Source organism: Primulina eburnea, chromosome 7 (genome assembly GCF_022965805.1).
Source record: "Primulina eburnea isolate SZY01 chromosome 7, ASM2296580v1, whole genome shotgun sequence".
NCBI lineage: Eukaryota > Viridiplantae > Streptophyta > Magnoliopsida > Lamiales > Gesneriaceae > Primulina > Primulina eburnea.
Window position 1 is genome coordinate 4,909,618 of NC_133107.1, and position 25,448 is coordinate 4,935,065.

A 25,448-nucleotide genomic window follows, 5' to 3' on the forward strand; every position below is an offset into this window, starting at 1 on the left:
AGAGAATTTGAATTTAAGATTGAAGCAAAAGAATGGCAATTATCACACAGCTATGAATAAGAATAACCACAGCTTCTTTCACAACGGCCATGACCGCAATACAATTTCTTCAGTCTTACGTAGTATAAAGTATTAGGCGAAGATGAGGAGAACCATTCAATCCATTCTCATTGAAAGAGTATCAGGGGCCAAAGTAAAAATGCGAGAGAGCTATCAGTTATACATGATGGCTTGTTTATCAATATGCTAACTACTGTCTAACTGTCTATTAACAAGATAACTAACTATTAACTTATACTTGATATACCCCCCTCAAGATGTACTATAAATGTTTTTGATAGACATCTTGGATAGTAAATTTGAAAGGGTAGTAGACGGTAGGGGCTTTGTAAACATGTCGGCGAGTTGTGAGTTGGAACGAATTGGAAGCAGTTTGATGGAACCATCTAATACTTTCCCGCGAATGAAGTGACAATCTATTTCGATGTGCTTGGTTCTTTCGTGAAAGACTTGATTAGTGGCAAATCGGGTAAGTGTGGAACTTCAACCGATGTTGGAATGGCTGTGTCAATGTTTGGTGGGTTCAATGGCAATGGCAAAACCATGCTAGGAAATGGATCAATGTTGACTGTTGGAGTAATTGACAGAAAAGGAAATGTGTCTTCATGAAATATTACATCCCGGGACACAAAGATTTCTTGTCTCGTGATATCAAGTAGCTTGTATCCTTTAATACCTGGGGGATAACCCAAGAAGACACAAGCACGAGCTCGGGGTGACAGTTTGTCACGATGAGCAGCAAGGGTGGAAGCAAATGCGAGGCAACCAAAACTACGCAATGAAGAATAGTCAAAAGGTTGCTGGTATAAAAGCTCATAAGGTGACTTACTTTGAGTTGTGAGAGAAGGAATCCGATTGATCAGGAAAGTGGCTGTCAATACACACTTTCCCGAAGTTTATCAGGAACACGAGATTGAAAGAGCAGGGCTCGAGCAACATTTAGCAGATGTTGATGCTTCCTTTCGACAACCGAGTTTTGTTGTGGCGTTTGCACACACGAAAACTGATGGACAATACCTTTGTCAAGAAATAATTCTGTGAATGCAAGCTCTTTTGCATTATCAGTGCGGAAAGCTTTGATCCTTTTAAGGAACTGAGTTTCAACCATAACGCAAAATTTTGACACAAATTTATACGCATCGGATTTGTGTTGAAGTAGAAAAACCCACGTAAAACGGGTACAATCATCCACCAAAGTTAAGAAATACCGTTGATTATTTTGTGTTGGAACATGGTATGGTCCCCATACATCGCAATGTATGAGATCAAAAGACGAAGCAGACATGTTATTATGAGCTATGAACGCTAGTCTCCTCTGTTTAGCTAACGGGCAAACAAGGCAAGGTTTATACCTATCAAGACTGTGTGTGTTGTACTGTAAGCGATCCTTTAAGGTGTCCATGACTCTAATAGACGGATGTCCGAGGCGGCTGTGCCATGTTTCCACTGATATATGATTGACTGTATCTTGCTGAAGACTTGACCTTCGGATTTGAGCAAAAGAATCGTTGAGGCCCATGAGAAATGTCATAATGTAGTCCATCTGATAATGTGTGTCCATTTTCTTAACTCCCTCACAAATGCATCGACCACAGCTACACAGTGGACGGAAATTATTCAATTCTTCCCAAAGAGCTTCAAGCTTCGTGAAGTAAACACTTACAGATTGTTGTTCTTGGCGCAAATTGATCAGATCACGCCTGAGTTGAAAAATTCGGGGCCCGTTGCTTTGTTGATAACGTTCTTGGAGATCATCCCATATGTTAGCTGCAGATTCAGAGAAAAGCACGCTTGCAGATATCTCTTTGGAAACAGAATTCAGGATCCAAGAAATTACAATGTTATTGTTACGAGTCCAAAAACTCAGGAGGTTTGAATCCACCTCCGATGGTTTGGCAATCGTTCCATCGACAAAACCGAACTTGTTCTTCACTGAAAGTGCTATTTTCATGGATCTGCTCCAGGATGAATAGTTGTCTCCCGTGAGTGATTGTGAGACCAGCACGAGACCGGGATTATCAGAGTGATGCAGGAAGTATGGACTCATGGGATCGTCAATGGCGGACTGACCAATTGAGCCTGAAGACTCGGACTGATTTCCAGGAGCCATAGATCATTCAGCTTGAAATTGCCGAAGGAAAAAAAAATTAGGGAATCGACGTAATCAGAAATCAATGCGCTGATGGCGACGCCGACGACGATCGAGAAACTTGTGCGGAAGGTTTTGCTCTGATACCATATTAGGCGAAGATGAGGAGAACCATTCAATCCATTCTCATTGAAAGAGTATCAGGGGCCAAAGTAAAAATGCAAGAGAGCTATCAGTTATACATGATGGCTTGTTTATCAATATGCTAACTACTGTCTAACTGTCTATTAACAAGATAACTAACTATTAACTTATACTTGATATAAAGCTATGATTATCAATAATAGAGGTACAAGCTTAACATGAATCCTTGAATAGTATACTATGATGGTACATAATCTAAAGTAAGTTCTAAATTCAAATTCATCTATCTGTGCAGTATTCTCTTTTCTTTTGCAATGTGTCGGTTTTATAAGAAGGAACCCTCAGAACCCCACTCCAGAAGACTCCGATCACACCAGAAGTATGTAATATCCCAAAAAAATAATAAGCAATAATATCATCCTTCCATTGCTGAAACTGAAGCCTGCTGCACCATCAGCAACCCCAACAAGAAATTTGCAACCACCAACCGAAGGGTTCAAGAATGTGACCATCCCAAGCCCGTCAAATTCGCAGCTCTGCGCATTCTGTTTTTGAAACTGGTAGTAGCTGTTGAAGGCATATGATATGTTTCCCTTCTCACCGATATTATTGCAAGATCCCCCATAGTTGAGTGTTGTGCAATCGGCATAACTACAAGCAAGTTTGAAGTGGTTTTCCACGGTAGAAAGATCCCTGGTAGGATTCGCCACACACCATCTAGAAGGAAGATACTGAACATTTTTTGCATTTTTCAATAATCCATACCCAAGGTTCAAAGAATATTTTGCCTGCCCATCGAAAGAGAATATACCCCAGTGTCTCTCAAAGTTTCCGGGGAGTATACTTTTTGCCCCTTCATCAAGCAGACTGAAAAGATAAATATCCATAGGAGGCACACCTGGTCTTAAAGGCGTTCCTTTGTTGCTTAGAACATGATTCACAAGACCCTGGTTGAAGGCCCTCGCAGCACTGTAATTAGCACTAACAGCTCCATCTGTTGGCCAACCCACCTCTCCTATAACGATGGGCATTTGGGCATATCCAAGCTTGCTGAGAGCTGCAACTAAAGTGTCAAAATTACCATCAAATGCATTATAGTACACATTTGATCCGTCCATCACAGAATGAGTTGTACCCTCAAAAAATGCATAGTCTTGAGGAAAATCTGAGTTTCCATAGAGACTTAAAAATGGGTAAATATTCACTACAAATGGCGAACCATTTGAATTCAGGAAAGAGACGAGCTGCGTCATAATTTGGGTAAGCTCGGGCCTGAAGGTTCCTTGTGATGGTAGATTAGATTCATAGGCATCAGCATTGCACGGTACAACCAGCTTTACCATGCCCACAAGATTTGCTTTTGCCAAAGACTGTTGTACATTCATAAGAGCAGGTAAAACATAAGATTGAAATTGACCAGAATAACTAGTCAGAAAAGGCTCGTTTCCTACCGCGATGTACCTGCAATAACACTGTAAGTATCAGCAGCATGAATAAAATTTAAACTGTAAACAACAATGTTGATTCAACCTTTCCACTACTTAAAAATAAAAAAAATATTACCAAACCCCATACACTGCATTTCACCAAACGCGGGTAAAATTTTTTTATCTAAATTTATTGAGAAACTACATGTCCATTTATCCAAGTAAGATAATTCACTTTCAGCCTGTATGCCGAACATCTAGATTTCTGCAAATAAATTTCCCAAGGCAAACCGAGGCAGAGACTTGTAGAGTTAATGAAGAATTGGAAGTGCACATTCCTCGACATATTTCCCAAGGATTTTGAAAACTGCAAGAGCTAAAGCTGATCGAGGAAAATGATTTTCTATCCTGGTAAATTGCCCACTGTCTAGTCTTACTGAATCAAGACAATTAGTTTCAACGAATCCATCTAGAGACATCTTCAAATCATGCTCAAATTATTGCAGCATTTACAATTTAGGACATAAGATAACGAGTTTTCAGAAGGAAAAAAAAACCCTCTTGCCTTCGCCAGAATCAGCGACGCCAATTAGGACAGAAGCAGTCAACAAAAGAACGTACACAAGGAGAAAAATCCAAACTTGAAGACATCAAAGTGGCAAAAAGTAACAAAGCATCAAGATCAAAACCATTCACATAAATTAAAAAAAATCTAAAATCAACTAAAAATACGGGAATAAAAATATACTTGATATTGACACCCCCTTTAACCATGTAACTGGAAACATTCTGAGAAACCCATAAATCAGAAGCAGTAGTAGAAGCACTCAGTAAAGCAAGCATTTCATTTGGGATCCCAACCATAACTTCAATCCCACTTCCCATTAATGCCCGCATCGAAGTTGGGTCGGCATCAAACAGCTTCACTTTGGATATCTTGTTGTCTTTCAATAGATCCACCACCGTCTCCGGCGACATACGGTGGAGTGCCAATGTTCCCCAGTTCACTCCTATGCCCGATTCCACCACCACCGCCACTGCAGACATACAAAACAACAGCAGCAAGATTTCGCCGTAGAAATGGGTTGTTGCCATTTTCAAACGCCGGTCTAGGAATCTTAGAGAGTTCACAGTTCATTAAACGTTAAACCGTATCGTTTAACGACGGCCGGAAAAGCGATTAGCGTTTAAGGTCGTAAAAGAACATATACTTAAAATTTCAAGATATTAAATATATATATATATTGTCTTTAAAAATCATATGAACGACAGGATTTAATTAAAGAAAGAAGATAGAATAGAACTTGGTTAATCGAATTTTCTGGGGCCATAGTGCCGACAATGGAACTGCCAACTGTATCTTACTGTTCGAAAAGGTTGGTTTTTTGATAGATACGATTTGCCATAATGTGCAACCTGATAATGATTTTTAATCCATCCCTTCGATATTAGTCTATCTTCTTCTTTCTCTCAGACGAGCTTGAACTCGATCGATTATATTGATTAAATTCCATTTTAGTATTTCAAATGTGTTCGAGCTAATCTTGAACTCAAAATTTACAATCCAATCGACCTAAACTTGAGCTCAAATATTCAATTTTTATAAGACAAATCAACTAAATTAAGTTCTTGAGAGTCTTACAGATAAAGTTAACAATCATCACTTCTTGAACTAATTTTTTATGTTAAATTAAGTTCAAGTTTCAATCTTAATACGATGATGCTAAAATATAGTTTGATGATCAACAATTTTGAATTTTGATAGATTTTAACCAAAATAATGCAATACTTGTTGGCATTTGCATGTAATTATAATATTATATAACTAGGTCCACTCTGAATCATAATCAAAATATCATTAATGTTTTTGACTCCTTTTATCAATATTTTATCGATCAAATTTATCGTATGGTTTATTGCGATTTAACTAACTAGAAAAGTTTGATGACTATTATGTTAGTCATGATGTTTACCTAATACAAATCGAAAAATTTATTTCATCCTTATAAAAAAAACAAATACCATTAAATTTTTTTCCCGGTGAGATATTATTAGGAATGGATGCTTATTTTAGCAGCCATGTTGTAGTGGGTGCTGGAGTGTATATAGGAGACTAAAAGTGGAAATTGGACATGTATCCATCATATTAATCTTTTTTTTTAATATATATTTTGCTTTGTCCTATTAAAATTTTATTTTTTGAAAATTACAAATTTGAAAATTACAAATGTATTTTACATAAAATGGAGTGGATTAAAAATTGGTCCTCGCGGTATAATATCTCAATTAAAAAAAAAACAATTTGGCTCGATTTTAGTAAGATGAGAGTTTTTCATGTGGGTTCAAGGATATGTTTTCGAATATGTATTCGGGTTCGAGGATTTTTCAAATCTCAGCTTCAAATAGGGACGAGTACGAAGATTCGTCTCTAAACTTGTCCTAATAATAATAACAATAATAAAATTTTTTAAAGAAAAAACTCAAATATCTAACACTCAAATCTCGCCCACGATTCAAACTATCACCCATTCTGCTTCCAATTTATCAGGTTGAAAGAGCATTCGACCTCGACCCAATGTAGCCTAGATTCGATGTGAACATTTAATCTCTGTAGGTCTGTAATAAGAATTTCCCAAGTAAATGGAACAAATATGAAGACGGAGATGAGAACTTAGTTCCTGTGCGGGGACAAGGAATCTCCGGTTAAGAAAAACACGAGTTTAGGATTCGAGAGCGGCCTGCCCCACCCATTACCATTCTAGGATTTAGCCATTTTATGATGCAATTTAATTATATAAAATTTGAGTCTTTTTTTTAAGATAAAAAATACCCAATGTTTGATTGGGCCATGGATGCAAATACTTACGTCTTGACATCAAGATTTATTGGATCGGGCTTTAGTTATATGGGCTGGACTGATCATCACTCTTCCTACTTCCAAGTCCATCTAAACAATGACCCCCGGGTGGATAAAAAAATATTTTTTAGACATTTTTGTCATTTGGAGTACCTTCTCATTTGATAAGAAAATAAATAACATTTTGAATTTATAACCTTTATTTGGAATTGAATTTTTTAAATTTTTTGATTTTTTTTTTGATCGGTAATCCAGTATCAATTTTATTAAGAAAAGTTGTTTCTTGATACAAAATCAACCAAATGTCGCAAGAGGAGAAATAAAAAACAGTGGTAAAAACGAGCACTAGCCACTGTCGGACCCGTAAGTAAATTTTTAACCTCCTATGCGCATATACCGACATATCCCAAATCATTCGATGGATCCTCGAGTGTTTCCACGGCAATCTGAGAATCAGAACACACGTGAACATAACGAAAACCTCTCTCGCAAGACAGTTGCAGTACCACCCCTACCTTTAAAGCCATAAGTTCTGGGTGCCCCATTGTTAGTGCCTTCAAGATCAGCTGCCAAAATGCAAACACAATTCCCATCAGAATTCCGTATAATCCCAGCAATACCATATACAATATTTGTTCCGTGAAGCACCCACGTCCAACCTAAGGTAGCCAGCTGGTGGTGCAGTCTAGGTCCTTGGCGAATCGGATGGGGTCCCATCCTTTTCAACCTGAACATCGCGCCATGCAGTCCAATACTCCCTAAGGTATACATGACTTCCCACATCTGCGGTAGAGAGAAACGTGTGTCATCGGCACTGTGTATAACTGCAGGTTCTGTAAGCAAATCTTTCAAATAAATTCAGATTTTTTTTAAATGCTCTATCGTTCACAGGCAAATATACAACGTGGTACAACACCGAACCTGTTTTAATAGCTTCATGTAAATCTGATTCTTCCAAAAGCCGTGAATAGCGCTGTGCAGAAGAAGAGTGCGTGGCTCGTAGTATCATGACTAAAGTTGCAAAGCATGACGAAGTATTTACCCTTCACTTCAAACTTTCAAAATCTAGAATATTACAACGGCTCTTGCGGGAGGGGAATGCAAGGGACCTCATATTCCACCACATTAGGTAGCAATGTTTCTCTGTCCACCACTTGCCATCCTTGATGAACGCATAATCATGGGTCGGTTCATGCTCGTCAATGAGGTGATATTCTTCTATTAGACGTATAATTTTGATATGTTTAATCACATGTAATATATGAGTGTCACCTCATCTATAGACATGGAGAACATCTAATGTAATACTTTTATTCCAAAAAATTTAATCTAAATCTAAATCAACAAATATGAATGTATGGATTCGAATAATATTCTTAAATTTTACGAATAAAATTAGTATCAGCTACTCTGTCTACCTCAAATCTTTTGTGTTACAAAAAAATTAGTAGGTCTCTTGTGAAACGATTTCACGGATCTTTATCCATGAGACGAGTTAATTGTGATCATATTTATAATAATGAGTAATAATTTTGGCATAAAAAGTAATAATTTTTAATAGGTGATTAAAATAAGATATTTGTCTCACAAAATTAACTCGTGATGCCGTTCACAATTTTTTTTTAAAATAAAATAAAATAGGGGGATCATACTTTCAAAAAAAAGAAAAGCATACGCTAATCCCTAAGAACTAATTGTCCCATGTTAATGTGTATCATATAAGTTTTTTACTCGTGACATAGTCATGTAGAAGAGTATTGACGTCGAAAAGAAATATACGGTGGTTAGAAGTATCCGGCTATAAAATAAACAAAGTAAAAATATTCGAAGACCGATTTTTGACTAAATTAATAAAAAAAATTCAAAATTCAAATTTGTTCAACTTAATTATCGCACTAAAATTACAATTTTTCCCCCTATTTGATTTCTAAAACTATGCATTTTATTTTATCTTTAAAAAAAAATGAAAAGTAGAGGGAAGCATGCATGCACTTACATTGTTCTTGAAATAAACGATGACCCATCATATAATGCAATAATAATAGTGACGAAGAATGTCCTGCTTGACTCCCTTGATGCCAAGTAAGAAACCATCAACTGCTGAATCTTGACAACTTTCTCAGTTGGCATTCAGGGAGCCAGGCAGATCATATTTCTTAACCCGTCCTAATTAGAGATGTCGATAGCGTAAAAATTTGATCGTCGATCTTCCTCGGCCGGCGGGGAAAAACCACCTGCGATATACATACATATATATATATATATAACAAAAGTACATATTGAAATAAACATCTGAATAATTTTTGTCTTGCAAAAAGCCAAATGAGTGGAGTCAGGACCGGATTGATTTGATCGAAGGGAAGGATGTAATTCAGGATGGCGCCGCAAGATTCGTGCATAGAGTTCATGAAATATTATATCGAGGGTTTGCAAAGTTGAAGTTTTCTCTGCGTATATTTATAGCTTAACTTTAGGGTACGTGTGTGGAAGAACTAAAAGCTAAGACAAGTACGAAGGCGGCATTGCATGGATCCTTGAAATAGTCCCAACGCCTCAAGCCAAAGCTGCCTAATTCACTTCAAACAAATCAGCCAACTCAAATCAGAATATTCTAAAAACTTCCTTTATGGATTTAATTTCTAGGATTTTTTTTTTAAAAGATAATATATATGTTCGAGGTGCGGGTACAGCAGAAGATGAGGGCATGCAGCATGGATGAACATGAAAATTATGATTTGAATTTTCTGTTTTTATAGGCAAAATTGGAGTATTTCAAATTATATAAGCGAGGCGCCGATCGAGAGCAATCAATTAAATTGCATAGTAGCGTTTGAAACATAGGACAGTCGTCCTTCGATATGACCAAAATACATATATACCGCGGATCGATACGAACAAAAACTTGAGAGCCGATTCGACGGCGATACCAAATGGGTTGATGGATATATACATACACACACAGATATATATAATTCGAAGACGGTCATCGTCTTGAATTTAGGCGAAGGACGAAACGAGGTAGAGAAGTTTCGAAGAAAATTTTAAGGGGTTTTGCAGATAAAGTTTTATTGTAAGAAAAATTAATATTTTATTTAACAAATGATTTTATTGGTTCCAATGTGTTTATACAGCTAAAATATTTATTTAACAAGATAGTTTTTGTTAATAGGACCGTCTCAAGAATCTTTATCTGTGAGACGGGCAGCTTTACCGTTATTCACAATAAAAAGTAATACTATTAGCAAAAAAAATAATATTTTTCATTGATAACTCAAATAAGATATGTGTCTCATAAAATACGATTCGTGAGACCGTCTCACACAAGTTTTTGTCCTTGTTAATTTCATATTAGCTATTTTTCTAAATTTTTTGTTGTTGAGAGTGATAGATTATGTAAAATTTTAAAAATGTAAATAAATATAGGTTTGAAGATATGAAAAGAGATATTATTTTAGAAAGACAAAAGTTTGATCAACAAAGTTATACAATTAAAGTAAAATTATAATTTTAAATAAGGCTTCATCAAATCAATTAAAAGTTAATAGTCAGCATAGGAACCTCAACTTTAATTCTCCTGTATATATATTCGTGAATGGATCGACTCGGTCCATATTTAAAGTAAAAAATAACATTTTTTAATCTTCGAGTCTGGTATTATATTTTTCTGACTAAATTGACATGTTAGATAGTATCATAAGAATTTTTTTGAAAAGAAAATGCATAAAAGTAAAACTAATATGATGTATAAATGTGTACGTGTAAGTTACAATTGAGAGTTTGAGTTACAACTTTAGTTTTTATTTAGAATTTTGATAATAACATATTGTGTTTTATTAAAATAATCTTTGTTTTTAACAATTTTAAATTTTCAAAACTCTTATCTTGCACAAATTATTTTAATTTGAAATAAAATTTACCTATTACATTATAATAAAGTATCTACAGTTACAAAAAAAATTATTTGAGACGATATTATGGGTCAATTTTGTGAGACAAATCTTCTATTCGGTTATCCACGAAAAATTATTACTTTTTATTGTAAATATGAGCGGGTTGACATGTCTCACAAGAGACCTACTCAGTAAAATTAATGTATATCAGTATTCGGATGTACGCGTTGCGTGTTTATACAATTTTATTTTTTATTTTTTTTGTAACGATAAAAAGGAAAAATAAATGATAATAACACAAAAAAATACAATGATGTTTTTTGTAAATAAAAATCCACCAAATGACAAAAAATTGGCATTTGCGTAATAAATAGCTATCAAAAGACAAAAATATAAGAGTTATGGTATTTTCGTAATTAAATTGTCATCAAAAGACATGAATGTTTCAAGTTACCATTTGTCCAACATTTTTAGTTGAGATTATAATTAAATTATATTAAAATCATAAATTTCTCTAAAGTTTTATCAAATTAATTAAGAATCAGTTGGTAAAGGGTGTTGAACTTTAATATAGTATGAGATGTATAATTACGTTTGATATTATTCTAAAAAATTGATAGAATTTAAATCAACAGTACCATTGGTTTGTGTGGTTAATATATAACTATTTCCACATAAAAGATAATTTAGAAAATTAAACCAAATGACTCAAAATAAATTCCATAAAATGAATATAAATTAATAAATATGTAATTAGAAAATAAATAAACTTAAGGCTCACGAGGTATTCAACCACTATATATTATGTTTTTAAATGCTTTCCAAACTGAAACGAATAATAAAATTATATCATAGTGATCATATCACGTGGATTTTTTCCCTGATAATTAAATTTTAATATTATCTATATAGTTACATTTGTAAAAGATATTGCATCACATGATAATTATTAATTGATATATATGTATGTAATTTGTAGATATAATATATTAATTTTTGAAATTTTAAAGTGGATACATATTATAATTATGAGTAATTTATATATAAAAAAAGCATTACTTATATAAATGGATAAAATATTTTCGTAAAAACTAATTTGTATCACAAAGTTGGACTACTAAGAGTATCAAATTTTATATATATATATATATATATATATATATATATATATATATATATATATATATATATATTATAGATAAAGGGAAATAAATTTTTTGGTCTAGTAAATTATCAATTGATTTGGTTTTGGTCCGCTATATTTTGAATTTTTTGTTTTGGTACAATAACTTTTGAATTTCCAGCTATTTTGGTCCATTTACCACAAGAATGTTTAATTTTAACAAGAACACGCTGATTGAGTAGTGTTAAAGCACATTTTGGTGTCACAATAGTTGATCTTTAATTTCTAGTAGAATGCATAGAAGTTGTAAAATTTGTTTGATTTGTTAGACATTTTTTTTTATGTTAAGCTACTTCTAAATAAATTGATTTTTCTTCAAAATCAAGAAATCTCCCATTTTTTTGCTAAAGTACCTTTAGCCACCATCTAATCAGCATTTTCTGAGGAAAAAAATGAATTTTCTGGTGAATATATTGGCCAAAGTAGCTGAAATCCAAAATTTATTGTTTTTTAGGAGACATAAAATCATCGGTTTTAGATCAGAAATAAGAGATAAAAACAATGGTTATTTTGGAAATAAATAATTACCTAATCTTATAAGAGTAGGTCTCATGTGAGACCGTCTCACGGATCTCAATCTGTGAGACGGGTCAACCCTACTCATATTCATCATGAAAAGTAATACTCTTAGAATAAAAAGTAATACTTTTTCATGGATTACCCAAATAAAGATCCGTCTCACAAAATATGATCCGTGAGACCGTCTCACACAAGTATTTGCCATCTTATAATTAAATTTGTTAGAAATAAAATTTTAGATAAGAGATAAAATAATTATTTATTATGGACAAAAACTCCAGACTATTTCACGAATAAATTTTGTGAGACGAATATTATATTTGGGTCATCCATGAAAAACATTACCTTTCGCGCTAAAAATATTATTTTTTATTGTAAATATTGACATGGTTGTCCCGTCTCATAAATAAATATCAGTGAGACCGTGTCACAGGAAACCTACTCTTTATTATATAGTCTTTGGACTAGAGATATTTGTTTCCAAAAACATAGAAGGGTGCGAATATTTTGATCTCATAGAAGTGATAAAAATGTAACTTTTTAGAATTCGAAGAGTAAATCTTGATTTTGATTTTGATTTTATTTGATAATGCAAATCTTTCAAGTCCGTTCCATTTTATTGCAATTTCACGAAGCAAGTACCATACATAATTACATTCTACTCCCCATACTCTTGATTTCGCCAACTTTCGAACACCAAGAAAATGTATATATGGTCAATCGACAAATCATTAATTGATTAAAACTGTTTTTTTCCATATTCGAAAAAGAGTAGATCTTTTATGAGACGGTCTCAATCTTTATCACTGGTCAACCCTACTGATATTCACAATAAAAATAATACTATTAACATAAAAAATAATATTTTTTCATGAATGACCCAAATAAAAGATCTGTCTCTCAAAATACGACCCGTAAAACCGTTTCACACAATTTTTTACGAAAAAAGCATACAAATTTTACTAGCAGTAATATTAGTTTTGAAAAATTGTAATTTTCATCTTGTATGTCATGTCTCTTTACAAATTTTGTTATATATATCGCCAAATTCAGTATTAATATGGGCGATTGTCTGCGATAGTGTTATGCGATACTACACAAATCTACGTCAAGGTAAGTAAATTTTAATAATAAAAAAAGAACAAAGACAATATGCTAAAAAACAAAATACATATGACCAAAATTACAATTTTTCATAAGCTCGTCCAAATCCTAACAAACCAATAATTTAGAAATACTATCCTTATAATTAGTATAACTATATTGCACAAAAGTTTTTTGTCTCCTAAATTTTTTAATGATAAAATAAAATCAAGTTGTATATTTACATTTTAAATTCATATAAAAAGTGAAGTAAATTTTTAAATATTTTAAAGAATAATTTACACAAAATCAATTAACTTTTCCTTTTTGAAATCAATCAATCAATCAAAAAGATAAAATACACAATTTAAACGAACTCTGAAATCTACCCTTTGTACTTCAGTTGGAGATATATAGAAGACGATGGCAGTTGCGTTAGCAACATGCAAGAATGGCAAATATACACATCGTTTTCCCTTTTTGACTTTAATAATTGGCAAAAAGAGAATTAAGGAAACTTTTGTGAATAATTATAATGTTCATATAATTTCAAATGAATGATCAGTTCTCAGTAATAATTATTCAAGAGAAAAGTGAATCAGTTCAGAGTAATAATTCAAAAGATTCATTCTTTTCTTTTTGTGGGTATCTTTGATGCACAAGTACATGAATTTAGCTTAGCTTGTAACCTCCGGAGGGGAATTGTACGTTCATGAATCAACGTTTTACTAAGATCAGAAGCAACCCATTCAAGAAAAGGTTCATGCATTGGCGCAATATGGATCGGTTAAAATTCCCTAATTTTAGGTCGGAGATAACCATGAACCCTAATCCCTACAAATTCTGAGGCCATTTAAAGATGGCCCATTTCAAGAAAATCGGGTAAACATGAGTTTCTGTTGAGCCATTCGCCAAATCCGTTCTGTTTAGATATTATTGCGTTGGATTATCTATCGTTCTATCTATATCTATTAAGATAAAAGATTTTCGTTACTCTTGAAATTCTTGTTTTTTGAATATAAAAACAAAGGTGTTTTGGAAGCATTTCAGATTGATTTTATTCGATTATAATGTTGTGTGCTGCGTCTTCTCTTTCCAAAAAATATATTGCAGCTGTGCTTGGTTATTGAACAGACACAATAATATAAAGCAGTATCACTACCACAGGCTTTTTACGGTGACAAAAGCACGATGTTATCTGCCAAGTTTTCGTATTTTCTTGCACTGTTAATTCTTTTTGCTGTGTTTCAAGAACCAGCTTTAGCCATCAAAAAGGTGTGCATTGTCCTGCTCTGTAATTGATTATATTCAGTGTTTTTTTCATAATGTAAAATCATTGTCTTCTTCTCAATAATTGAAACTTGCATGTTTATTTAATCGGATATGTATATATATAATATTTTTTTATGTGTGAAGCAGTCTTATATAGTGTACTTGGGTGAACACTCCCATGGTTCGGATGCAACAACGGCTGATCTGCACCGGGTAGTCGACTCTCACCATGAGCTGCTTGCCTCATTCTTGGGAAGGTATTGATTTTGGCATGGTGAAACTGCTTAAATTATCACATGATATGTTAAAATTTCGTGTCCTTTCCTGCAGTAAGGACAAGGCAAAGGATGCCATATTTTACTCATACAAGCGACACATAAATGGATTTGCCGCAGTTCTTGAAGAGGAAGAGGCAGCAGAGATTGCAAGTAAGGAGCATACACGCCTTCATGCATTTGATTTTCTCGCTTTTGTATGCATTTTTTTTTTAAAATTATTGGTTTCTATATGCTAAAAGGCTCGTTTTTGTGTTCAATACAGAACATCCGGACGTGGTATCTGTTTTCCTGAATCATGGTAGAAAACTTCACACAACACATTCATGGGATTTTCTTATGCTTGAAAGAAATGGTGTGATTCATCCATCTTCATTATGGAGGAAAGCGAGATTCGGTGAAGATACCATCATCGCAAATCTTGATACTGGTAAAGCACAGGTTTAATATTTCTTTGATGTCATCTTTTTTGATTGAAAACCTCTTTTTCAAATCCTGCATTGTGCTTTTGGTTTAAAGTTGAGCACAAAATGAATGATTTTTCATGGCTTTACTAGGTGTTTGGCCCGAATCGATGAGCTTTAGTGACAAAGGGATTCATGGCCCCATTCCATCAAAGTGGAAAGGAATCTGTCAGTTTGATGGCAATGATAAATCCCTTTGCAATAGGTACTCTCTCTCTTTATTCATTTAGTTTCTCTAATGAAGATGACGATAATAGCTAGCTAGTAGTACTGCACCATGTGAAAATGCTTCTTTATATCAAATTTCTCAACATATCAATGCATTTTATTTTGCAAAAGTGCTCTTTAATTTCTTTTACTTTCCAATTGCACCAGGATGTGTCAGCAAATGACTTTTGTTGTATCTATGTTTTGTGTCATGTATCTTTCTTCGGATCAATATACACCTGACTTTATTATCTTTTTTTTTTGGGTAGATATTGTGTGACATTATCGAATTCGAGGTACATGACACAACCATGAGTCACAGAACATACTCCTCCCTAATAATCATTCACCCCAAGCTTTTCTTGATAGTGTTTTTTTTTTTATGAAAAGAGCTGTTACTATTTGTCTATGATCCAATTTGACAAGTCAATTTTAATGAATAGCATACTTGGTGAATATTTTTGGATAAAGCGAACTCTAGTGACTATATTATTCTGCTGGTATATTTCATGATTAAAAACTTACCAAATACAATTTTAACAATGTGCCCACCATGAGAAGCAGATATATTACTATCATCAAATGTAACCCATTCTTGAATAAGTGGCAATAAACTATTTTCATTAGCAAATAAATCCTCGGTATCACAGGAAACTAATTGGATCGAGATATTTCAACAAAGGGTATGCTGCCTATGTTGGGAAACTCAACTCTACGTACTATTCGGCACGCGATAATGATGGCCATGGCAGCCATACACTGTCCACTGCTGCCGGAAACTTTGTCCCAGGGGCTAGTGTATTCGGTGTAGGCAATGGAACAGCAAAAGGGGGTTCCCCGAGAGCCCGGGTGGCGGCTTACAAAGTGTGTTGGCCTCCAGTCAATGGAAGTGAATGCTTCGATGCTGATATCATGAAAGCCTTTGACATGGCGATACACGATGGCGTAAATGTACTTTCAGTGTCTCTAGGTGGAGAGCCTGTCGACTACTTCAACGACGGTCTCGCCATAGCATCTTTCCATGCTGTGAAGAACGGACTTGTAGTTATAGCATCAGCAGGAAACTCGGGACCCGAGCCTGGATCTGTGTCGAACGTGGCACCATGGATTATAACTGTAGGAGCCAGCACTCTTGATAGACAGTTCCAGGCTAATGTTAAACTGCAAAATGGCTTGATTCTTGAGGTTAGTTGTCTTGCACAATTTATCTGATTCTCAAGATTTTTTCTCACTTACACGTGAAATCAGGGAATGAGCCTTTCAACACAATTACCACGTGACAATTTTTATCCACTGATTAGCGCTTCAAAGGCTAAAGCAGCACATGCTTCTGCTGAAGATGCGTAAGAATCTCTTTCTGATGAATTTTGTCAGTTAACAAAAGTTAGCTGCTCAAAAACAAACATCCTTCGGTTGTTTTTTTATCCAGGATCCTATGCAAGCCAGGAACTTTGGACTCTAAGAAGGTGAAAGATAAAATACTCGTGTGCCTAAGGGGAGAAAATGCGAGGGTGGACAAGGGCGAGCAGGCCCTTCTTGCTGGTGCCGCTGGAATGATTCTCTGTAATGACAAGGCTAGTGGCAATGAGATTATATCAGATCCACACGTTCTTCCAGCAACTCATATAAATTACACTGATGGTGTAACCGTATTTTCCTATGTCAACACTAGCCAGTACGGAACGTCTCCCTCTGGAAATCAACCTATATTCTCACTTAAAAAAAGTTGCTGCTTTCTTCAATGTTTTTCGTGTTCTTATTATATTTTTTGAACTTAACAGCAATCCGATGGGACTTATTACTGCTCCAAAGGCAGAACTAAACAAAAAACCGGCTCCATTTATGGCTGCTTTCTCCTCCAGGGGGCCAAATACTGTGACCCCCGAAATTCTCAAGGTTTGCTTATCAAGTTTTTGTTTGCCTTGGTGTAAACTATTTCCCCATTGTTCAAATTTTTTGTTTGTTTAATTATGAAATATTCCGTTTCCAGCCCGATATTACAGCTCCAGGAGTAAACATCATAGCCGCATTCAGCGAAGGAGTTAGCCCCACGAGTCTTATGTTCGATAAACGCACAACTCCGTATAATACTGAATCCGGCACCTCAATGTCCTGTCCTCATGTTTCTGGGGTCGTTGGCCTGCTCAAGACCCTCCATCCCGAGTGGAGCCCTGCTGCTATTCGATCAGCAATCATGACAACAGGTACTGATTCAAAATTCTTGTTCTCCAAACTCCATTTCTTGCAACAATGTCCTCAAATTAACTCCATTTTCTCTGGGAAAAAAATACCGCAACAGCAAGAACCAGAGACAACACCATTAATCCAATGATGGATGCGGATTACAGCAAAGCAACTCCATTTGCATACGGGTCTGGTCATATCCGTCCCAACCGCGCCATGGACCCTGGATTGGTCTACGACTTAACCGTGAACGACTATCTGGATTTCCTTTGCGGAAGTGGCTATAATCAAACCATCATGCGATCTTTCTCGGGGGGAAATTACAATTGTCCACACAGATACAGTCTCACAAACTTCAACTATCCCTCCATTTCAATAACAAAGCTAGTGTCGGGATCAATCACAGTGACACGAAAACTGAAAAACGTGGGCAGGCCAGGGACTTATGCTGCCAGGGTGCGTCAGCCACATGGATTTTCGGTTACAGTTGAACCCAGGATTCTGAAATTTGAGGCTTTTGGAGAAGAGAAGAGTTTTAAGGTGCATATACAAGCAAGAAAACCCACAAATGATTACGAGTTCGGAGAGTTGTTGTGGTCAGATGGAAGGCATTATGTGAGGAGTCCAATTGTGGTGACCAGCTCTGGTGATCAGTGAATATAGAGTTACCTGAAGTAAATAAATGTTTAGTTCGGTTGTCTTGTTTATTATTATTCTTCATTGGGAGGTTGGTTATATTGGATTCATTTAGTTTCTAATGAAAAAAATATGTTCCTATTCATCTCATTATTTATCCAAATCACACGTTAACGTGATCTCTCTAAAATAATATTCTTTTCTTGCTCGGGTTTGAGTCAATTTGCTAAATTAATAAGATAATGATTCTTATATAAAGCCGAACCCATTTGGACGATTCATTGTACAACAACAAAAAGAACAGTGGATTTCTGAGATCCCCGGCTCAAATAAGTGTAAAGAGAATGACAGTTTCGAGTTCAAGATATATTTGCATCATATTCAAGTCTATATGAAAATCCAACATGTTTGCGAACGGAATTCACATGTTACACCAGCTCTGGATCCATATTTTCATGGCAAGAAGTTTGATGATGGCCATCTAAGGTCGGCTTTGAGATAATAACTCGAAGGTGCTATGATGCTTAGCTCGAAAATGTTCAAGAATTCTCTTTGTTACCGTCCATATTTTGTTTACAAAAATCGAATGGATATTTTGATTCTTGTGTGAGTAAATTTGTTCGTTCTAAATTTTTTGTGATTCACCAAATCATACTTCTCACAGGAAAATCGAGAGAGACATTTCTTGCAAGAAAATATCCTCGGAAATCACAAGTAAAAGCAATGCAAGCACTACTCCGTATAAGGTGTCTTTTTTTTTTTTTGTCATTTTTAATGTTATACTTTTTCTTGATGCATCTATTTCAACTTATGGTTAATTCTTATGTTGATGGAGAATCTTGATTTTGTCTGTCGTGATTATTGTTTTTTTTTTTCGTGCATCTAATCCCATGGCCCTTTTCAATTCTTGCGGAACTTTGCTCAATATGGCTTGATCCCACAAGTTACAACTCAGGTAGCCGCCGGGAAATATTTACAACCAATGCTCCCATGCCTTCCATTTTCCTTGCATCTCGTCAAATGTTCGCTATGGTAGTGTCACTTGCCCCATCTGACGATGAAAGCAGCTACTTTGCAACCTCGATATGGTTGGTCCCTCGGGGACAATAAGACTGATCCCATTTAACATATTCTAGATGAATATATTGACAATTCTGGGATAATAGGCAGTCCTTTCTGCATTCTGCTCATCATGACCATGTTTATCCAGTCTACCCCTGACCACACAAGTGATCAACCCAGACTTGATGTTATCTCTACCCCATCCTAACCTCGATTCTTGCTCGGACCAAACTCTTGAATCGTCTTCATGCCTCTATTACGGGATACCATCAAACCATTTCTCTAGCACAACATCAACGATAGAATTTCCAAAACATTCCCCAAGAAACCAAGCTTATCTTTGGGTAAGATTAGCCCATCAACCTGCACAGCTGATTTGGTTTTGGTGACAAGCCCAAATGGAGTGGTTGTATCCTTATTGCGTCCCATCGAACATTTGGCCATTGAGACTTGCGCTAACGCCACATCTCCAGTCTTTTCCCTTCATCATATGTCTTCATATTGGAAGCGGGCTGCATTACATGTTAATGATAGCCTATTCTATATTCCGCTAGTTCATCCAATGGAAAGGGCTAAAGAAAGGATAAAGATACTTGAATCCACAAGAAGCCACGAGTCAATTGATCATCCATCCTGCTACCAGTTTGATATGAAAATACCCGTTCATCTTTTCCACGTGGGCTTTGGATTTGGAGCTTCAAATAGGTCTGTTATGCATGAACTTGAAGAATTTCTGGCAACACTATTCGAAGGTGCTATCCAAGTAGTCAGTTGAGGATTAGGGAAAGCGGAAAGCATAAGAATTGTTAGGGTATGAGAACTCAGAGGGTGTGGAGAGAGGAAGGGATGTTCCGCTGAAAACAGATGACTCGAGCATGTAGTGGAGGAATTTAGCTACATAGAAGGCGAAGAAGATGAATGTATTAGAACTGGTGAATTTTATGCCTCATGGCGGGTGCCACCGAAGGAAGGATTAGCGGTGTGGGGAGTTGGGATTACCATGATACTTTCATGGCTAGAAGATCGTCCAAGCATTTGCATGTCTAGAGGCTATAGATTATTTTGCATAACATTTTTTGACTTCATTATTACAGTGTTAATGTCGCTTTTACAATCATGTACCTCAAGGTTGCACTGGGTATGATTTTTATAGTTGCATACCTTTGACCAAATATAGCTTACAGACAGCAATTATGGTACGAACTACATGCTGGTACCTGAGTTGCTGGTATCTGAGATTTTTTCTATCTGATTCTCTTTACCAGCAGATAATCCTGAAGAATGATCGATCTGCTCGTTAGTCAAGAACAGTGAATGTGGCGGCTGCTGGTAAGAAGAGCTGAATTTTGACTTTAGTATCGAATGGGAAAGAATGGTTCCTGGCTCAGAAAATGCTAAAGCAGTGCTCAGCCGTTGCTTTTTCCCTGATCTTTCACTCGGGCTCTCAACTGGAGAAGTCACAGGACAAGTGGAATCTGGGGTTAGAGGCTCATGATAGGACAAGGATTCATCGACAGAGAGGCTCTTAGCTGGAGAACGTTCTCTGACAGGTTTGTTCAGAAGCGGTGACTCAGATATTGAAGCAGGAGTTGGTGGGTCAGTTAAAATTTTATTATCAGAATCTGGGCAATTGTTGCTAGTTCCAGAAGCAGCAACAACAGAGTCTGGCAATTCAGTAAAAACTCCACTGAGACGTTGTTCCTCGATTATCTTCTCTAGGTACTTTCCTTGGGCTTCTATCCGTAGCTGTAACTGTCTTTGCACCTGCACAAGTCATTAACACTCTGATACGACGCACTACTTTCACTTGTCAGTAGATGCCAAAGAAAAAACAATTCTGGGAGCTTTACAAATGCCATCATCTTCCCTTAAAAAAATAGGTAGAACTCAAGCATCTGGGAGGACGCAAAGAGGAAAACTAAGAACCAAAAGAATCAACTCTGGATTGTGGAAGAAGATCAGAGAGACAAAGATTTTATATTTCACAGTGTGTCTGGATAATACGTAGACATTTTAGTCTAAACAAGTGCTTAAAAGTTTAAAGAGTTTCAAATATATCTTTGCTCGGAGATTACTATGGCATTACAAATCAAAATGATGACGCGGAAAAGAAATTTTGGTCCTCTTAAATTATCTCTGAAGGATAATTTCCTCTTAGATAACTGAAGCAAATGAAGGATAGATTTAACCTTACCACGTAGAATTTAAGGATATCCTGTTGATGTATCTGCTAAAGACAAAAGGAAAACAAAATAGGAAATACCTCCAGCTGCTCGTGCAGTCGCTTTTGTACCTCCATCTGCAGCTTCAGTGCTTCGTTTATTTGTATTCCACTACAAGAAAAACATTATCTATGGATCAAATGGCCACTGTAGATAATAGTATGGGAAACTGGAGTTATACATCACCAAGGAAAGAGAATGAGAAACAGTGAGTTACAACTGAAAGTCAGAATTAAAAAGGAAATAGCTAGCAATGATTGGTAAATGACCAAGGTAATGAAACTATAAAACAGTCATCCACAAGATAATCTGAAAAAGAGAACAAAAATGAGGAGGATCTGCTCACGATGAACCATCCAAGCTGGACAGAGTATCTCCAGGTTCTTTCTTCTCGACTTTTTTCCCTTCTAACATAAATCAATACAGAATACAGAAGTAAGAAAAAGGGCAAGTGAGGGTCCAATCACAATCCTAAAAAATCAGTATAATTTATATACAGTACAATAAGAATGTGATAACCTACCATCAGATGAAAAATCTGGAAGGTATTTGGCAAGCCGGTATTTCTGTTTAAAGAATATATTCAGTGCAAGGTGCCATGCAGACAAACTTACACAGATAACACTAGTGAAATGAATTCCGTGGCACCTGTAAGTGGCTTTTTACGTGGTAAATTGTCAACCCCTGAACTCCCATTACTCTGAGAACACCTTTAGGAGTAGCTCCTGAAATACGGTAATAAAATATCAGAAATTTCTTTTAGTTTTTGTAGCGTGGGTGAAGTACGGCACTCTCAAAAAGCCATTTCCCATGAGAATATCTCAGAATATTTTATTAAGCATTTACATCTGCGCAATTATTCAACCTAAACACTGGTGTCATCTATTTGAGTAGTTAGAGGAAGAAATGAGGGCAACAAAGAGAGTTATTTGCTTCACCACTTCAAGCACAATTCATAAGGCGATGCAGATTCCATACTAAAGTGAAAGAATTATAGCAAATAATAACAAACCTTTCTTAAAGGAACTTGCACATAAATGCGTGATTATCTAGCATTTCAATGGTCAGCTGTTTGTGTGGATACAACTGACTATCTTCAATTTGTGTTTTCCTAAATTATTGAGAGTGGTAATACAGTTAAACTAATAAGCTAGAAAATATCAGTGGAAGGTACTAAAGAGGAAATACATTATCCACAAAACCGTCAAAGCTAACTCGTCAAAGTTTTTATGTTTTTCTGTGTTTAATCTCTTTAAATTTATTCCATCCTCAGGGTGTTTGAATATTTTTTACTTGCCCAATTTTGGGGGAGGGGGAGGGGGAGGGGGAGGGTATAACACTTTTGCTTTCTGAATGGGGAAGAAAGCAACTCACTATCTGGCCCGCCAAGTTGTGCTACAGCATCAACAAATTGCTCGTGAAGTTCATGCGTCCAACGAAGCCGCTGCTTAGCTGCCAGTGTTGAATTGTTGTTCATGTTGTTCTCTCCACTGACATTATCCATTGCACTGGCACCACAATTTGATGGATTACCAAAACCAACTGGATTATTATGAACTATGCTTGAGCGGACACCATCGGGTAGGTGTACGGTTCATCAATCTAAGCAGAAGATAAAATCGTCTAAGTCAAAATTTAAATATTTATGAGACCATGAACAGATATGTTATCAACATATATTGAGGTAAGACATATATTCTACCATTTTCCTTCTCATGGAGATAATTGCACTTAAAACAACGCACTGATGATGAAAAGGCAGCATAATATATAATCAACTTGACAATCTTCTCTTGGTCATTTATGTTTATGTGGGACTAAGACCGACCTGCAACCTCAATTCCCCAAATCTGAGATTCCTTTACTAAAAGGAATGGAAGCCTTGTCTATTTATCAACAGAAAACAGGCTTGGTATTCTCTCCTTTCGGGGAAGTAAGCAAGCAACTGGATTCTAGTTATCTTACAAAAAACGATATCAGCATAAGTTATAAGCTTTAACAAAACGTACGTGATCGAAAAACATGTGCAAAATTTTTATTGGGTTATACACAAGATGAGACGGATAATTCGAGAACCAAGACTTCACGGCCGTGCAAGGAGGCGTTGTCCACTTAGTACACTATGCTTCGTATAACATGCAGAAGTGGACAAAAACTTGGCAAAATGCAACGTTGTCATCATCAAAGAAGAATCAAAATGGTGAGAACTGAGAAATCGCTCTTAAATACTAACTTAAGTATAAATCCATTCCAGCAACATAAAACACCACATATAACCATCATCGAAAATCAATGACTGCACAATATCTGTTACGAACAAAAGTCAAAACCTTCCCAACTTTGTCGTAAGCTTCAGCCGACCACCAGTTACACAAATGAAGAGGATCTTCCAAAGCTCAAAATTCAAAACATTTACACTGGAGATTTGGTAAAACTGGAAAACAAGAATAATCCTCACGATGAAATGCAAAATCAAGCACCCTGAAATTCACATATAGACATAAACCTGATATTTATTCTTATTCCAAAAATTTCGGAGGAATTGGAAAAAAAGGCAAGAAATATACATTGTGAAAATTTAGATAACAAAATACAAACAGGTAACTGAAATTACCGGATCTACATAATTCGAATTCGCCGTCCTGTAAATCTTCGAGACCTTTCGAGAAACTACGGATGAACTCAAAGCATACTAAAATCACATGGCAGATGCAAAACTGCGCCTACAATAATCAGAAACATATAACACAATCGATGTGAATTAAGCTGACTTTATGGAAGTGGTGAAATAAGAACAGAGATGGAGCTGATAGGAGAAAGGGGGGGGGGGGGGGGGGGGGTGTGTGTCCGGCGCAAGGTCAAATTTGGAATTTCAGAAAACCGCCCCTTAAATAGAAGGACAAAATTGTGAGAGACTTGCTATTTTTTATTACGGAAATTAACCTTAGTCTCTAGTCGTAGATTTTTTTTGTGTTCAGTTCCTGGATACTTTTTTAGTACCACATTTCTACATGAAATATACCACATTTTGTATGACATAATACCACAATTTTGTAGATATGGAGTGTTCACAAAGAAATGTTTTGATTGAAGATTTTTCACTAACTTCATATTTTTATTAAATGTCCTGCATTTTCTGTAATTTTAATTTTTTATATTATCATTATACGAGCTAGTATAACATCATATGAATGAGTAGGTCTCTTGTGAGACGTTCATGAATCTTTATCAATGAGACGAGTCAATCTTACCGATAATCACAACAAAAGTAATAATCTTAGCATAAAAAATAATATTTTTCATTGATAACCCAAATAAGAGATCTGCCTCACAAAATACGACCAATGAGATCGTCTTATACAAATTTTTGCCCGTACGAATAACTTTACAATCTTCATTTTATGGAACTTAGAAATACATTTGAGATATGACCTAGTCAATATTTTTTTAAAAAAAAATAACATACCAAATGTATTTGATATTTACCAACAGAAAATTACTTTTAAAAAATAATGATTGATAGTGTTAAATAACAAAATACCATGATATTTATAGTCTAAATTCGTGTATACAAATTACCAAGATCTCAGTGAAACTAGGATCATAAGTCCATATCTTCAGTTGAATCGGCACTAGACAATGTCTTGTAAAATATAGGGGTTGTAGATCCCATTATATTTTTTAGTAAAGCTTTTATGACGCTCTTGGTTCTATCACAATTTTTTGGCTTCATTGGACTCTTAAGCAAACCTTATTTTTAATTCAAAATTTTATCATCTTAAGCATGCTTGGCTCATTGGTTGATGGTAGAAAAACTATATAATATAAAAATTATATATCATATATCTAGATAAGCTAATAATACATGATATTA

At 35.4% G+C, this 25,448-nt stretch overlaps 4 protein-coding genes across 14 annotated transcripts; 1 reads left to right on the plus strand and 3 right to left on the minus strand.

Moving 5' to 3' along the window:
* Positions 1 to 476: 476 nt before the first annotated feature.
* On the minus strand, positions 477 to 2,170 carry LOC140837438 (uncharacterized). The gene is made up of 2 exons (XM_073203596.1): positions 942 to 2,170; positions 477 to 831 (listed from the first exon to the last, which is right to left on the minus strand). The coding sequence occupies exons 1-2, from the start codon at positions 2,168 to 2,170 to the stop codon at positions 477 to 479; spliced, it is 1,584 nt and encodes a 527-aa protein (XP_073059697.1).
* Positions 2,171 to 2,459: 289 nt separating this feature from the next.
* LOC140836832 (glucan endo-1,3-beta-glucosidase 6-like) lies at positions 2,460 to 5,140 on the minus strand. The gene is made up of 2 exons (XM_073202667.1): positions 4,469 to 5,140; positions 2,460 to 3,754 (listed from the first exon to the last, which is right to left on the minus strand). Exons 1-2 carry the CDS (start codon positions 4,813 to 4,815, stop codon positions 2,662 to 2,664), a joined length of 1,440 nt encoding a protein of 479 aa, XP_073058768.1. The 5' UTR covers positions 4,816 to 5,140; the 3' UTR covers positions 2,460 to 2,661.
* A 9,097-nt stretch (positions 5,141 to 14,237) lies between these two features.
* On the plus strand, positions 14,238 to 18,433 carry LOC140836833 (subtilisin-like protease SBT5.4). Its single transcript, XM_073202668.1, has 11 exons — positions 14,238 to 14,527; positions 14,672 to 14,781; positions 14,855 to 14,952; positions 15,065 to 15,229; positions 15,357 to 15,468; positions 16,121 to 16,655; positions 16,719 to 16,813; positions 16,900 to 17,145; positions 17,252 to 17,366; positions 17,461 to 17,674; positions 17,770 to 18,433. Exons 1-11 carry the CDS (start codon positions 14,444 to 14,446, stop codon positions 18,309 to 18,311), a joined length of 2,316 nt encoding a protein of 771 aa, XP_073058769.1. The 5' UTR covers positions 14,238 to 14,443; the 3' UTR covers positions 18,312 to 18,433.
* A 1,970-nt stretch (positions 18,434 to 20,403) lies between these two features.
* On the minus strand, positions 20,404 to 24,400 carry LOC140836834 (myb family transcription factor PHL7-like). 11 transcript variants are annotated; one of them, XM_073202671.1, is made up of 9 exons: positions 24,189 to 24,400; positions 23,624 to 24,055; positions 23,277 to 23,534; positions 22,949 to 23,176; positions 22,223 to 22,299; positions 22,098 to 22,140; positions 21,921 to 21,981; positions 21,616 to 21,685; positions 20,404 to 21,116 (listed from the first exon to the last, which is right to left on the minus strand). In XM_073202671.1, the coding sequence occupies exons 4-9, from the start codon at positions 23,076 to 23,078 to the stop codon at positions 20,556 to 20,558; spliced, it is 942 nt and encodes a 313-aa protein (XP_073058772.1). In that variant the 5' UTR covers positions 23,079 to 23,176; positions 23,277 to 23,534; positions 23,624 to 24,055; positions 24,189 to 24,400; the 3' UTR covers positions 20,404 to 20,555. The 11 variants fall into 11 exon arrangements, with proteins under 11 accessions (XP_073058772.1, XP_073058777.1, XP_073058776.1 ...); XM_073202676.1 differs by lacking the exon at positions 23,277 to 23,534 and having other exon boundaries at positions 23,905 to 23,969; XM_073202675.1 differs by having other exon boundaries at positions 23,277 to 23,969.
* Between the last annotated feature and the right edge of the window lie 1,048 nt (positions 24,401 to 25,448).